Source organism: Rhinoderma darwinii, chromosome 11, assembly GCF_050947455.1.
Source record: "Rhinoderma darwinii isolate aRhiDar2 chromosome 11, aRhiDar2.hap1, whole genome shotgun sequence".
Taxonomy (NCBI): Eukaryota; Metazoa; Chordata; class Amphibia; order Anura; family Rhinodermatidae; genus Rhinoderma; species Rhinoderma darwinii.
In genome coordinates, this window is record NC_134697.1 from 49,871,678 (window position 1) to 49,888,636 (window position 16,959).

At 44.7% G+C, this 16,959-nt stretch overlaps 1 protein-coding gene across 1 annotated transcript in view; it reads left to right on the plus strand.

Annotated features, from left to right (window-relative positions):
• The first annotated feature begins 2,688 nt into the window (after nucleotides 1–2,688).
• The window catches only part of LOC142663112 (TBC1 domain family member 12-like), a 71,861-nt gene continuing 57,590 nt past the window's right edge, over nucleotides 2,689–16,959 (plus strand). The window contains exon 1 of the mRNA XM_075841412.1: nucleotides 2,689–3,407. Within this exon, the coding sequence (XP_075697527.1) occupies nucleotides 2,902–3,407 (506 nt within the window). The 5' untranslated portion in view covers nucleotides 2,689–2,901. The remainder of the gene's footprint in view (nucleotides 3,408–16,959) is intronic.

Here is a 16,959-nt window from a genome sequence, read left to right on the forward strand (position 1 = left end):
TGTATATATGCACTGAGCTTTGTTCTGGTGCTGTATTTATGTACTGAGCTTTGTTCTGGTGCTGTATATAGGTATTGAGCTTGCTTCTGGTACTGTATATATGTCAGAGCTTGATTCTGTTGTATTTATATACTGAGCTTGGTTCTGGTGCTGTATATATGTATGAGCTTGTTTCTGGTGCTGTATATATGTACTGAGCTTGGGTCTAGTGTTGTATATATGTACGGAGCTTTGTTCTGGTGCTGTATATATGTACGGAGCTTTGTTCTGGTGCTGTACATATGTATTGAGCTTGGCTCTCGTGCTGTATATATGTATGAGCTTGGATCTGGAGCTGTAATTATATAGGATATATTTATAATATCAAAATTGCAGGGAAGATGGAGTTTTCAATTAATTGTATATTTCATGGGAACGTGTCTGGCAGTTTTAACGCCTTGAACCGCCACCATGCAGTAATGCATGACCTGACAATATTTCCAAATGTATGTTTTTTTCATATGCAGCAAAATCTATATAATCAACTTTTAAAATGGTGCATGCTATATGCTAATTACTCATTATATGGTCATGGGGCGGTGCCGCTATCCTGAAGAGTCACATAGTCCTGCCTCCAAACTCACCTTTCCATGTTTGATTGACATCCCTCTGGCCGATACAACTTTCTAGGATGCGCCATTGCCTTGTACTACTTGGGTACACACTGTGCAGCGAGGTGTACTCTGCCCGTCTTCATCGCTGAACCGCGCATGCCAGAGATTTACAAGGCAACGGTGCACCCACAATCAAAATCTGGGGTGGGGGGCATTTCAATTTTCGCCTAAGGCAGCAGAAAAGCTAGAATCGGCCCTGGGGCTGCAGGCCACTTTAGGCCTGCAGCCTATAAGGTGTCGGGAAGACTCCATGCGCAGGCTGGCATGATGACGTCACTGCATCACGCTGGTCTGCGCATGTGTCCCGACCGGAGCCTGTGCAGCGTTCCGTCCGTCAAAAGAACAGGGCAAGGTAAGTACAATATATATTTTTTGGGGGGGGTCTTTGTGGCACTATATACAAGGGGGGAGCAGGGTGGCACTATATACAAGGGGGGAGCAGGGTGACACTATATACAAGGAGGGGAGCAGGGTGGCATTATATACTAGGGGGGATGTGTGGCACTATATACAAGGGGGCCTGTGTGGCACTATACACAATGGGGAGCTGTGTGGCACTATATACAAGGGGCTGTGTTGCACAATCAGGGGTCTGATTGTGGCACTATCTACTAAGGGGGGGGGGGCTTTGTGGCACTATCTACTAAGGAGGGGCTGTGTGGCAGTAAATACAAGGGAGTGGGGATGGTTGGCACTATATACAGGGGGAGCTGTTAGGCACTATATACAGGGGGGCTTTATGGTGATATCTACAGGGGGCTGTATGGCGATATCTACAAGGGGGGTGAGGGCGCTATCTACAAGGGGGGTGGGGGGCGCTATCTACAATTGCAGTGTGACACTGTCTACAGGGGAGGCTGTATATCACTGTCTACAGGGGGCTGTATGGCACAATCTACAGGGTGCACTATCTATAAGGGGGGCTGCATGTGGCACCTAGGGGGGGGGGCCCAGTTAAAAGTTTGCTATGGGGCCCTGTCTTTCCTAGTTACGCCCCTGTACCACCGTCTTTTCACCTGCATATTTGGGCATTCTATTACCAGGTCAGAGCATCATATTCTATGAGAGATACAGAATCAGCCAAGTGCTTTGTGGACATCCACTTCTGTACGCCTTTCTCTAGCGCTCCCTCCTTCAGAGCCATATTTATTTCAGTAGTAGAAAAACAATGTTTATTTATCATGTACGGCTTGGCATATTATATATATTTATCTATATATATATATCTGTATCTTATGTGAGCAATGTAGCCGTCTCTATTATGGAAACAATGTGCACTTTTATGGCAGCGCTGGGACTTGCCCTCTTATGGGGCACTGAACAGGGGAATGTTTTGGGGGGTATGCCAAAATGATTGTTTACTCATTAAAGGGGCCCCCCACAGTTGCTTGGTCCCAAACAATTGTCATCCCTTGTCTAGCACTCCAGTAGTTACGCCCATGGCTGCAGCACAGATATGTCCTATGATGCGTCACCATTGAAATACTTCAAATAATACATTATCTTGATGTCAATTCCCTAATATAAATATTATTGAAAAACAATCCCTTTGGCTGCAGGAACATCCGTATAAAAGATATAAATGACTGTAGTCAGATGGGGGTACTGGATCTGCCCCTTACATTGTTAAAAGTGCCGTAAACTACTTAAAATGTGCAATTATAGGCAAATGGCGGCTTTTTGCAACTTTTCTACGCCAGTGTTTGTTTAATAAATTCCTCCATCTTTATTTAGGGAATCTCACTATATGATTACAAGAACAATTAACTAACTTTTTTTTACTATTTTTACAAACGATAAACCGAATAATTTTAAAAAAGCGATAACTATGTGTAAACTAATTATAACAAAAAAAAGAAAGCTAAAAAAATCACATCAGCATGATTTCTTATGTGATTTTATAATGGACGTAAACCATTTATTTCTGTTATGTTCTCTATACCGCTGAGTACAACACACTTTGGACAGTCAATGGCAGACATTCCCGGGCATAAGAAACTACAACTCCCACAGTGCTCCGGGGCCGGGGAATCCATGGGCTTCCGTATCACGTGACGACATTGCGCAGCAGGGACGTTCCACCCAGATACCCGGGCTGGAGATGTACTTGAGAAGCAATCGATAGCCGCCCACCACCACGGAGAACTACACCGGGACAAGGCGGCGGCCCCTGCAGCGCTCTCGGGGGCCGGCCTGTTGGCAGCAGCTCCTGTAGGCCGCGTCTGAAGGTGGCGGGGGAGCGCAGCAAATGGTTGGGCCGGAGGATGCCGGCGGCCGCTGCGGGGAGAACGTGACCGATGAGGGGGAAGAAGCGGAGGAGGAAGAGACTGGGCTGTACATCAGTGCTCCAGTCATGAGACTGACCAACGGAGACCTGGGCTACCTCCCCCAGCCCGGCAGTGGCCGCGATGTCAAGTTGCCCAACGGCGGAATGAGCCCGGGATGTGCCTGTCACAGACAGTGCTGCTCCGCACCGGCCCCGGCAGGCACCCCGCCTGTCAGCTCGTCCAGCTCCGACTCCTCCCCGCTTAGCGCTCACACGGTGGCCGGTTACTTCGTGTCCGCCGAGGCTGATCGTTTCCGTTTCCTGGATGTCACTCTGAGCTCCCGTAATACGTACGAAGTGAGCCGGCGGCAAAGTGCCCCTGACCACCTAGCGGACCGACTGAGCCTCCCCGAGGGGGGGAGCCCGGCGCCCGAGGAGCAGGATGGGGACAGGCCCTGGAGGATGGGTATCGCTGACTTCTTCACCAGGTGAGTGCTGCCCTCCGTGCCGGTCATGTCACCATGGGAACAGAGGAGGCAGCATCACTGGGCGAGCGCACACGGCTACAAGCAGCCATTTATCTGACGATGAGCCCCAGTCGTGGTGTCTGTGCTGTCAGGCGATCCCGTACAATCTGGTGGTAGATGATCAGACGCCATTGTTCTGACACCAACGTGACTTGTTACCCAGCTTTACTGCAGTCCTGCACATCAGGGCTCTGGAAAAGCTGGATGACAACACTAGATGAGGGCTACAATGGAGGGGGATAATGATGTATTGAGGGTTTTCTGCAGCACTTAATAAATGTTTTCCAAATCCCTCTCCAAATGTAGCCCCTCCTTGTGCTCAGCTGAAAGTGGGAGAAAGCAGGAGCGACTCTGGATGATTGAGGTGGTCCCAAGCCGTGGACCCCTCCTGTACAATGTCTATATACCCTACTAGGACATTTGTTTACAGGTGATGTGCATGGACAACCCCTTGGAGGAGAATTCTCTAGCATCAGCCCCTGACCCTATGACACCCCAAATCTAACCTCACACTGAGGGCTCGTTCAGACGATCGTGTATCTCCTTCGTGTTACGGCTGTTAAAAGAACGGCCGTCACACCGAGTCATGTACTTCAATGGGGCCATTCACTCGACCTTTGTTTCAACGGAGTGTCGGAAGTGTCCGTGAAAATATAGGACATGATTTTTTTGCGCTTCACGCATCCCTCTATAAACTCTAGTCTATGGGGGATATGTGGTAACGTGTCCCGCACGGGTGCACCTCGGACGTGAAAAAACTGCAGTTATTCACGTTCGAGGTCGGCTACGTTCGTCTGAATGTAGCCTAAGGCCGTGTTCACACAGGAAATGTTCAGAATGAAAAATGCGTGGCTGATTTTAACAGAAAACGGCCTCTCAATCCAAGTGTTTTTGGAGCTAATTTTCAACGTTTGAGGCGTACTTTCAAAGTTGTTTTTGTTTTTTTTTAAAGTTTCAATGGAAGATTAGCTTGTAAAATGTCACTACTTTTATGGGAATTATATTTTTACAAGGTGTTTTTTAATGCAGCAGCGTAAAAATACACTGTATAGTTCATGACGTATTTCCCATTGAAATGAATGTGACGCAGTTTGGTGTATGAACCGTGTGAACGTGCCCTAAGGCCAATTTGATGGGAAGCTGATTGACCCGTGAATGTTTTTGGAATGTGGAAAAAAAAGCCCATGTATACGCAGGACATAGATTCCACACAGATGCAAACTGTGGACCCCATAGCCACGGTACCACTCCTCGGTCACCCAGCTTTCCCAGAAATGACTGGTTATATTTGCTGGTGATCTCTGGTGATGTGCTCCAGACAGTGTCAGTCAGGGCTCCGTGCCGACAGAACGGAGCCCCGACGCAGATGTGAACGCAGCCTCAGCTTGTCCAATGTTGTAAAGATATCACTTTTGTATTGATCCATGTGGGAATTCCTCTCCGCTATCATTGTCATAGTGGATGTGAGGGTTTCTAGCTATTGAATCATGGCTGGGTCTTCAGTATTCTCCACCTGGTCCTAATACAGTGCTCGTAGTGCAGGAGGTCGTCACACGAGACGTGACCGGACATTGTTGTCCTCCAGTGATTTCCAGTACATCGATCAGACGACGACTGGCGCTGCTGACTTACTATTCTCCGGCGCGCAGGATCGTCACTCACTATTATTTGCTTTAGAAAGGGATATTTGGGGAAGACTTGGCATTGCTGTACTTTCCTGAATCACGTCAGGCCAGTGGAACGTTCCTGGATCTCTGCGATTTATAATCCATCTGCAAATCTAATTCTTATGCTTAAAGCCTGTGACTTATGGGAAAAACGTCCCCGGTCTGTGCAGGTGTTTCCCATAGTTGTAGAAGGGACTGTCTGGTTACATGGCCCCTTTTCAGGAGTGTCGTGGTGATCTGGGGACATTACTCTTATCTGATCAGAATACTCTAGGGCATTATAAAGCGGGTTGTCTATACTTGTGTATGGAAAAAGTAATAGTTGGGGGAAAAAAATATATACGTCTGCAACTGAAAGTAAATGGAAACCAGGGCTAGACCAATACCAGTCACAACTTGAAAAATCTTCCCTGGCACCCAGGTTTCTGTGCCAACCCTGATAGTATCGCCTTTTTTTTTAATTTAATTTCCTCATCCCGTGTGCCAGTCGGATGATACAGCGCTGTCAGGTGTTGCAGCTATTGTGCGCTGTTGCTCAGTGCCAGTCCGTCAGATGTGCAGGATACAGGCGGTGGTGTGTCTAATAACTGAAGTTCTTTCTGGTATGGAGGCTGTGCAGCACTGGATACAAGAAAGTGTCCTGTATTCATCCACAGTATCCGCACGATAAATGGATACGTCTTATTTACTTGTTTGTATACGTTTTGTACGTCTGTGTGTGGCTCCATATCAGAGATGGGTAAATCCCAAGGCCCTGCTCGCTGCACCAAGGAATTTGCAGGCAGAAAAAAAATCGGCCTGCCCTTTTTTGCTGCGGCTTCCGCAGCGTTTTCACTCACAGCCATTGAGGGCCGTGGGCAAAAAAAAAAACGCAGCAAAAAGCGCTTTCTCTGCCTTCCGTTGATTTTAATGGGAGAACAGAGGCGGAACCGCAGCCAGAAAGAACATGTCGCTTTTTTTGCCCAATGGGAGGTGGTTTCGTCCGTTTTTGTCTCTGATTCCAACGTGGTTTCCGCATCGATATCCGCGCCAAAAGACACCATGTGAACTGGCCGGTGTATTCACAAAAACATCTTTTTTTTTTTTTTTTTTCTTGTAGCTACTTTGTGGAAAGTTTTGCAAAAATGCGGTTTAGTGTAAATATGCCCCCCCCCCCCGTAGTCTTTGAGCGAACTGCTATGTATTTGTCCATAATGCAGCGGAGCCGGACAATCTGAAGGTGCTGCAAGTACTTTCTAGCAAGACAGTCCTTCTCCCAGAGCTTGTGCTGCAATATTATAAATGTAATATCCAATGGGAGCGCCGTCAGTCAGAGGAAATCTGAAACGAACGCCTGGAAACACTTGATCTAAAAGGAATGTCTGGAAAAACGCCAACAAAATGCTGTGTGTGAATACAGCCTTAGTCTGATTCACTTGAAATTTTACAAACCGGACATACACAATATGGGACAAATAAATTTACTAATGCAATTATATCCGATTTTTATCTTGTACCTTTTCGAGGGATGTGATGGACACTACACTGTTATTTCTAAGTGTCATACTTACTTTTGGGTATGCTAGCTTCGCCCAACTGTGTATTTTGACTTCACATCCTGCTGGGGGTGGGGGGGGGGGCTTATTCGCACGGTTTATCCAATTGTGGCTTTTACTGCAACTTTCCCAAAAGCGATGCGTTTTGCTGCCATTTTGCGAAGGTATTGGAAAAAAAAACGCTATTTGATTTGTGTTCATAGAGCTGCATATTGAACGTGTGTGCTCGGGTGTCCGTTTCTTAAGCTGGTCATACGCGGTATATTGCCATCCAAAAATTGTTTAGGCTGGACATGCATGATTAAACTCTATTCATCCCCCCCCCTCCTCCCAATCCTATCCGCACACTTCTATGCACTTCTGGCTCTATGGGGTCGGTAGGGGTTATATGAAGCTGTCCTGGGGGGTCCCTCCAACGATTGCCACGCCATACAGTCCATAGATTCTGGCCACAAGAATTGAACATGTGTAGGTTTTTTTTTTTTGCTGGATCAGATGAGTGTTGCTTTGCCTTGTCGTATGTTTTTATAGTGACGAGCTATGAGGCCACGTTGGCGGAGGATGCAGTTCATGGGTGTAGTCCTGCATCTTCATGCCCGTTTTCATCCTTGTTCCTGCCTCATACAGTATATATAGATATAGTCCCGTGGAGATCCGGGTTCTGGGCGTAGATGGTACATAATCAGAATAATAAATTATGACTCACTTTTTCTATCCTAATCTGTTGGACTCTGGGGAAGACATTTTTAAAAATCAAAACAAAACATCTTCTGGAGAAGTAGTTTTGGGATTATCTTTGTGCATGTACTTGGCTTGGCCTAAACTTTAAGACTGGTTTTACTTTGGGCATTTTTAGGTCCTGCTGCTGTATTTTATCACAGCCACCAGCTGTGCAAATGTGTAATGGGAATTTCCCAATCATATGCTACATTTCATTTTAGGGCAACCTGTGCATTTTTTAATTTTTTTATAAAGTTGGTTAACAATTCCACCGTTTATTTACCATGTATGAAGAACATGGCACTACTCCTGGCAGATGTCATCAGACGGGAGGTGCTGTCACTGCCCCGTAAATTTCACCGATCAGCCTCATGCACAAAGCCGCACCGCGCTCAGGAGGCTGCATGGTGACGTACGGGGTCCCCTTGGGCTTGGTACTACAGGGAACCCATGTGCTACCATACAAGGCCCTGTTGGGTGCCGTATGATGGTGATTAAGCAAAGCTTCTAGGGTACAATACCTCCATAATAAGGTGCATGCTGGAGCATTCCACCATTATTTTCGGTTGGATTCGTACAGAAAAAACTTCTGTTAGGGTCTTTTCACATGTTGCGTAAATACTGCGGATTTTCCACAACGGAATTTGTTGCAAAAAATCCACAGCATAATACAGTAGCAGCAAAGTGTATATGAGAGAACAAATCTCACCCACACGCTGCGTAAATACTGAGCGGATAAACCGCTCAGATATTGACATGCGGTGCAGAATTTTACTCCACAGCATGTGAATAGTATTTGTGTAATCGCTGCTTATTTGTTGCAGGTTATCCCCGTTGAATTCAAGGTGGAGATAAGACCGGCAACAAATAGCAGCTGTTGCATTTTTTGAGGCAGAATCGCTGCGATTCCACCGCAAAAAAAACACAACTCAGAAAAATAAAAATCTTACGCTTACCCAGAAGTCTGTTTCTTCCTCCAGGCCGGCCTCCTGGGGATGACGTTTCTTCCCATGTGACCGCTGCAGCCAATCACCGGCTGTAGCAGCAGTCACATGGGATGAAACATCGTCCCAGGAGGCCGGCCTGGATGATGTCAGAGGGCCGGCCTCCTGGGATGACTTTATCCCATGTGACCGCCGCTGCAGCCAATCACGTCACCCCAGGAGGCTGGTTAATGCTGCATTTTTCCACAGCGGACATTCCGGGCCAAAAACAACACCACTGTTTGGTGCGTTTTTTTTGCCCGGAATTCCCTGCAGCGCACCGGGCGGATACACTGTGTGCTCTTATGCAGCGTATCCGCCCTATGTGAACTTAGCCTCAGTGTCCATTCACACTTTGCATCGGAAAACGCATGAAATTGCTGTATTTTAGGCATATTTTTAAAGTGGTTTTTTTAAGTGTCAATAGGAAATGCAAAACAATCACCACGAAAAACTCACAAACGCTGTGTAGGTGTTTTCATGTGAACTCTCGTAAGTTTATAACCGGCTTATGACGGATTAAGCCTGGCCTCTCATACCGGTTATTCCTGATAGGTGCAGGACTAGAAGTTGTCGGCCAGCAGATACTGATATTGTTCTGTAGTGTCTCTTCTGATCACAGCTGCTGGAAACGCCCTGGAGGGAAAGCAGAAGTGAAAATGGCACCAGCTGTGGCCGAACTGACAAGTCGTGCAAACGCCAAATAATGCTGCGTAACTATTTTACAGCCAAGCTGCTGTACGCGTGGCGGATATCTGAACCATCAGGTGATGATGATGCTGTGTAGGAGCTTGTCTACACAACGGAATTGCTGCAGAAAATTTTTGAAGCAATTCCGTTGAAAGTCCATGGCTTTCTGCTGCTGCAAAAACGCACCATTTCCTGCTGTTTTTGCGGCAAAAAATGGTGCGTAAATTGCGGCGTTTTTCCCAATGTTAGGAGATGGAGACGTCTCCTATGAAAAACGCAGCAATTCTGCACACTTTCCGTAGCAGGAATTGACCTGCTGCGGTCCAAAAAATACGCACCACAGGTCAACTTTGGCTCGGAAATTTTACCCAGGATGTGGATAAGGTTTGTTAAATCTCATCACTATGCTGCTACTCTATTCTGCTGCGTTTTTTCCGTCCGGAAAAAAACGCGGCAATTCCGCACCGTGTGGACGAGCCCTAAAACTAAAGATGGACATGGCTATCGCACGCGTGTTCGCGGTCTTCCCCCAACTCCTCCATGGAGGCTTTGAGACCAGCAGCTGCTAGATGTCTTTGGCAACCCCTATAATGGAAAAAAAGAGTTGACTAGACCATTTGAAATCCAGCATTATAAGGCTATGTTCACCTGCGTCCTGGTGTCCGTTCATAATACAGGCGCTGTATTATGCCCAATCCGTATACTGTGCCCAATCTGTCGTATGATGGCTCCTAACGGACCCCATTGACTTATAATAGGGTCCCTCAGGTTTCTGTTATGCGTATGTGAACAAAGCCTTAGGCTGGATTAACACAGCACTTTGCTGCGTTTTTTTTTTCCACATCGTTTTTACTCTTTAGGTCAAAGGTATATATTTTTTCGTGTTGAAAAACAGTAGAAAAGAAATTGCATGTTCAAAAATGTTCCAAAATGAAAAACGCCTCCAAAAATGGAATGAAGAAGGCATGAAATTCATGAGGTTTTTTTTTTTTTTTCTACAAGCGTTTAAAAACGCTAAAAATGTATGACTTTGGCCTTAATCCAGCAGCAGAGTCCTGGGTCAATCTATGGCCACACAAGTGTTTCCAAAATCCCAGTAGGATTAAAAAAAAACAATTAAACCAAAAAGTTGGTGCCAGCAGCATTTTCAAGCGATTTTCTGACCTGGCCCCAGGCCGCTGTCCAGCCCTGTATATCGGGACCTGATTATCCATGAAGATAAGCTGCTAATATGCTTTATACCATTCTTTATTATTTACCTAAATAAACCATATGTTTTTCTGGAAGATGAACGTCTTTTAGACCGGTAATCTTTACCCACCGACCACTGTATTTGCTGCACTGTACCCTGACTCCAGGTGACAACCATGTGTTGTCTGTGCCATCCACAGATCATATACTGATGGGCATAGACCACTGTATTTGCTACACTGTACACTGTGCCATCCACAGATCATATACTGATGGGCATAGACCACTGTATTTGCTACACTGTACACTGTGCCATCCACAGATCATATACTGATGGGCATAGACCACTGCTGATGTCGTTCTTTTGTTCACATAGGCAGAAGTAAGAAATTGTATAAATATCTCAGCTTACAGATGTCGTGCTGTTTGACAAGCGCTATCCGTGTGGAACACTCAGTACTTTTGTTTTTTATGCCCTGCCAGGAATTGCCCATTGTTGTTGTTTTTTTTTTCTCTGCTGCCAACCAAGTCCATGCATGTGATAAGCGGCCTGGAGACGGTGCTGGTCAGCTCATGACTTTATCTTCCCTTGGAGCTTTTTTATCTCCTTTTGGTATAAGGATTTCAGGACAACTGGCTCCGAAAACAAAATCTTGACATCAGAGGATCATTTTATATATTATTGTTTTTGGCCATTTTTTTTTTTTCACGGTCATGTGAATATAGCCTTAAACAACTGCAAGTAAAAAAAAAAAAAAAAGTTATTTTGGTCAGCACAAGTATAATGTCTTTGCTAACATAATACAATGGAATATATTGTCAGCTGTTTGGTATAATCGTGTTCGTTACATTGTTGCATTACAGTTTTGCAAATCCTTTATTTACAATGTCATCGCTTCTGACAGACATTGGAAACAAGAATATCCGCCATATCCTCTTCAGTTAGTATTGCTGGAAAATAACACACGGTTTACAGACCAGAGAAACTTGTGTCCGGTTTCCATTGTTTTGTTCTGTGCAGATGGAAATCTGAGCAAAATTTCCATCTTCTCATGTGACTTGTGGAAATTTGCTATATTAGTAATTTTATTTGACTAATATTTCTGTGACAAATATAATAAACACAATTTAAAACATCTAAGTTTATTTTCTGTTGTAGAAGATTTAAGTTGTGTTCTTAAAGGGGTTGTCATCTGAATGTAATGGAGAGCGCTGCACAAATCCTGGGGCACTTTTACATTTATTGTTTCTGCCCTCCGTTATTTGGATATCGGTGCCGTTATATTTGGCACCCGATATTTAAATAACCCCCTGAACTGTCAATGGGGTGTGTTGCTGTGGCACTGTCCAATCAACTACAGCCAGTGCCACAGCAAGAGCTGGAGAGAAGAGAGTGAGCGCGCTTGTAGCGGTGCGTGCGTGCGTGCGTGCGTGTGCGTGCGTGCGTGCGCGCTCACCAGCTCTTGGCAGACCAGGACAAGACTGTGATCGCTCGCGCGAGATCAGAGTCTTGTCGTTCTTGTCTGAGCATGCGCGTTTATAACCTAGTGAATGGATACTGCTGTAGTCCTAATGACGGAATGTGTTAATAATGGAACATGAAGCCACTTTCTTTTTTTACATCCTTAAAGGGGAAGCTTGTTAAGATGATTGATCTGTCATAGATACATGTGAGAAGATCAGTGGTCCAGTCTGACCACAGACAAATCATTGTTTTCCAGAATGAAGGCTCTATGGCGCATCAGATCTAGGGGAAAAATGACCATAATACAGTGCCACGACAACATACGGAGTGCCAAAGGGTCCATAGAACAGTGCCCTGGGGCTCCTTGTGCTGCCATACAAGCACTATGCACTCTGCCATTAAAAAAAAGCACACCCGAGGCTTCCAGGCCAGGAAAAATCACCATACCCCGAGCATGCTGCGTTTTGAAAAAGAATGCCACGAAGAACAGTGCGATGAAAAGGGAGAATTAATATAATTCTTTTCTTTAAACTTGTTCTCGCTTTACGATCCACTCCTTGCTTATTAAAACATGGCATTTAGTTTTCAGTGTCATGATTGTATTGGGACATCCTCTTTACATAGGACGATCTATCAAATTGCGTCTCTATAGGTCAGAGGAGCTGTCGCCTCTCCGCAGGTGTCTGCTCTAGTAAATACTTGTATTCCAGGTTTACTACGCTGTGTAAGCTTAGACCAGGCAGTCAGAAGATGCGCCACATTCTCCGTGCTTCATACTATATGATAAATTTGCTGCGTCTAGCTAGACCTGCAATACGCTTTTCTCCTCCTTATTCCACCTTTTTGATTTGGCTTAATTTTCAACTAAATAGTGTGCCAGATCGTTGGCACACTTTAAGCCATGCCCTTTTGTTAGACCACGCTCCTTTAAAGGGGTTTTCAGATTTAACACTTTTTTATGTGTCGTTGCTTTTAACCTCTGAATGTGATTACATTTGTAATGCACTTATTGTATCAAAATTGGCCCGTTTCCCGATACTGCCATGGGGCAAATGAGTGGTGACGTCACACTCTTTGCCCCTTTTACGAGCCGTATACCGATCACATGGTCAAACTGTTAAAAGTATCTGCACGCGTGTATGGGCTGATCTGTTATACAGCCAGGAACGCGCATGCGCGGTCCCTGCTGTTCTCTCGCTTGTCGACTCTTTACTGGATATATATATATTTTTTTAACTATGCAAATGGAAACATTACTTATTTTATTATCTATACAATCAAGGTGTTTTATGGTGGGACAACCCCTTTAAGGGCAGCTTCTTTAGCCCCTCCCCTTCATAGGTTGGTTTTTCCATCGATGATCCTAAAATGCAGTTGAGATACAATATGTCTGCACGTCACAAAATGTTCTGTGACCGAAAGTTCTGACCATTTCTTATCGTTTACTTATTTTCTGTTGCTACACCCCTGAGTAGTCTCGCAAACATAAATTAAAGGGATCCTGTCATCAACATCTTACCTGTTAAACTCACCTGACCCCTCAATGGGCGCAGCTGTCCAGAGTTCATTCCTGTTCTCTTCTTTCCTGAAGTCCTCCTCTGTCTGTAAATATAGTCGTTTAAACTTTTCCCGCCTTTTATGGTAATTATTTTTCCCTCTGGGATGCAGCTTCTTAACCACACCCACTGCCACCACCTGTCCAGCCCTGACTGGCTAAGGAGCTATCAATCAAAAAGAAGGAGGTGGAGTCCACTCTGAGATGCTGGAGGAATGAAAATCTGACTCTTTTCAGATGAAGATTTGACTCTTTTCTGCTCATTTGCATACGGTGTGGGACCACTGAAAAACGGAATGCTAAAGCTACAGAGCTTACTTAGAACATATTTATAGCTTAGATGACAATGATTTTTCACCCACTTTCACCAGGTATTGCTGGCTTTATAGCTAAAATGCTGGTGACAGGTTCCCTTTAAAGCCTTCTCCCATTCACTTCAATGGTAGAAGGCTGTAGTACTGTGAACCTCCCACTACAAGTGCTATTCACAGTGTGAGCAGTAATGGAAAAGAAGGGGAAGCAGCGCTTATACGAGCGCTCTGGCCCCATCAAAAAGGCTGATTGGCGGGTGTGCCGGGCGTCGGACCCTGACCGATCAGATATAAGGGCTTGTCCTGAGGATAGACCATCAATTTCTTTGGACTGGACAACACCGGGAGATGTCCTGCCGACAACGATAATCTTTTCTGCTGCATAAACAATACGATCAGCCGATGGCTGATGGTTGCCATGTTTACACGAGGCAATGATCGGTAACCCACATTGATATGGACGCTCCTTTGCGTGATTATTGGCCCGCGTAAAAGGGTCTTTACACTGATTGTATCCACCGTCCCTGCGAATGTCAATAGTGGTCTTTCGGCATCTGCCAAGCAGGTATATTTCAGTAAACCGTTTTGTTTTTAGTTTTTTTAACTAGTGTATAGGAAAGCGTAAACTGCATAATACTTAAGATATAAACATGAAGGCCTATGAACGTAAAGGGAAAATGTGGTGTGAACAGAGCCGGAGTTCATCTCTTGGACGGATATGTAAGTAAAACCTCATCTTCTCAGGGTGTGTGATTCAGTATAATTCTATCTATTGTTCCTAGCAGGAAAGGGATCTACGTGGAAACACAATAATTGACAAACCTCCCCTCATTCAGAGATGAAGTTGATAAAAAGAAATTGTTTCCAAAGAAATAAATGTAGCGATCCGGATACATTGTTCATCTATTTACATTGAAACGTTTCTTGTATCTGTGAAGATTTGCTAGACTGTAAATACTCTTTGTTCAGGTTTAGGCCTGTCGTTCTAGTGAAAGCCTAGATTTACATAGAAACAATGCGCAGCGCAGTACAAAATGCTGATCTTTGCTTGTTAAATACTAGCCTGGAATTGCCAAAACCATAGGAATGATGAACAAAAAGACATTAACCAAGATATTGACACACCGCGCCTGAATGAATGACAAAAGTACACCTTGTTCCATATTCCAGGCACATTACCCCAAAACAAAGGCAAAGTTAATGTCTGGATATGACCTACTATGTACTTCATCACTGAGGTGCGCTCCACAAGCTGCCACATATACACGTTCTAAAGATATCAATACATTTGTGCTCTAAAGTCTTTTTATTGCTCTCCATCTAAAATAAAGCGTTTTTGTTGTATACAGCCCCTACGCAAACCCATGTCTTTCAATTGTTGGGCAACAAGCCCTCTGTTTAACCTAAACCTTCAGTCGTCTGGTACCACCTTCTATCTGCCCCTTCTACAATGGAAGAGAGTATGACTTCAAGATCGGACCTCACACCTTGTTTGCTTGTAGTCTGTAGCCATGAAGACGCATAAATCTGCATGTGAGCTGTGGACGGTAGAGCATATTTAAAGGGGTTGTCAGGATTAGAAGAAATGTTTCCCCCAGAAGCTGTCGCATCTGTTCATGGGCTGTGTCTGGAATTGCAGTTAATCCTCCATCACACAGCCGATGGGCAGGTGTGGCGCTGTTACTAGTATATCGGCAAACAAACTCTTTTAATCAAGACTATTTGCAAAGTTGCTTTGTTTATAACTTTAGATGCATTGATGCAAACCGGACAATAGGTTACTAAAGTGTACATACTTTTTAAGAGGGTATCCATAAGAACACAATTTGATATATATAGTGTTAGAGATATTAACTGAGATATTAACATTGTAATTGGCCAGCAATTGCATCTGTGGCTCTTTTCTGTTAGCCTGGGTGCCCAAGTACCCTCCAAACACTTGTTTCCTCCAAGTGCAAATATCAGAAAATGGTAGTCTGAAACCTGCCCTTACCCTCTGATGGTGCCACGTTCTACATGTCGGCAGAGGGAAGTCAATAGAGCAGGCAGACAGACTTGTGTATCGTGTACGTGGATCTGCAAGCCTATGGAAGAGGCACCAGGTTCTGGAGAGGTGGTGCTGTATACAATAAGGATACCTTATGTTTTTATATATAAAATGTGGTTTCCCAATGTGGGTGCCTGTAAATCTGCTTTAATTCCAATAAACACAAGAGTAAGTCGTTCAGGAGACGGACAGTCTTCCCAGTGCAATGAACATTGTAAAGTGAAGAGAACGGCAGGTTTGGCAGTAAACACATGAGTGATGTTGCAATCCACTTTTTATATTGTAGGATTTCCCTGATTCCTTTTCGGCTGAGAAACTTCTGTTTCTCATGTGATCGTGCTTTGTATGTGCCCATTATTAACCTGTGACTTCTGCTGGAACACAAGCGCTAGTACGGAGGACATGCTAGATTGTCTGAGTGTGCCAAAAAAAACTGCTCCATGATTTCTAATATCCATGTATGTCTAGTTTTCGTAGATCCCTTAAAGACCATGCCGAAAATCAGACAGGTCTTACCAGGTTTTTTTTTTCTCTTTTAAAAGCCATTTGGATTTTTTTCCTGTGCTGTTGGGAATGACAAGGTGACCACTATCATGACTCCTGGAGGGGGATTGGCCTGGCCAATTCGGTATAATCCATATTATCGTTCCTTTAAGATCTGATATCTGGGGGTGTTTAACTGCTCTCAAAGACTTTAGTTTGTTGAAAAACCTGGCCAAAAATGGGCACCAAGTTGGCGGACCATTCTTCTTTGTCTACTGAAAGCATTGGTTGCAAGTTGGCATGAAAAGAAGGTGGAGGGGGAAGAGTCTGGTGGAGACCATGCTGTACTTTTTATGTGGATCTATAAGAGTGGGCAAGGGAAAAGGTTAGAGGACAAAAAGGGAGTGCCGAACCTTTATGCTACTGCAGTATTCACCATAGTACAGTGTGTTTTTGCACCAATAATATGAACCTGTTGAAATGCCACACTGGTGTTAAATTAGGAAACTCCGATAAAGTTTTTCAGTTCTATTATGGGATGTCTTGCACTAGTTGACTTCCATGATTCACGCTGGTAAGTGACCACAGAATACAGATCTAGTGGTGATTGAATTCATATTCACCAACAGCTGAACGAGTCAGAAATAGAACATGATTCCTGTTGATCTGGCGGGGGGTAGACCATGGTTTTTTGGTCTGAAGTGCACATTGTACGTTGTAATTGCCCATCCTGTCCTGCCCCATTTGAGGTCTACAATCTACGTTTGTCTCCCCACTTGAGCATGTGAGGTAGGAAGTTGGGGGAAAAGGGGCAATGTTATAGAATGCCACAGTGCCCCCTGTAGATAGTGCCACCCACCCCCTCC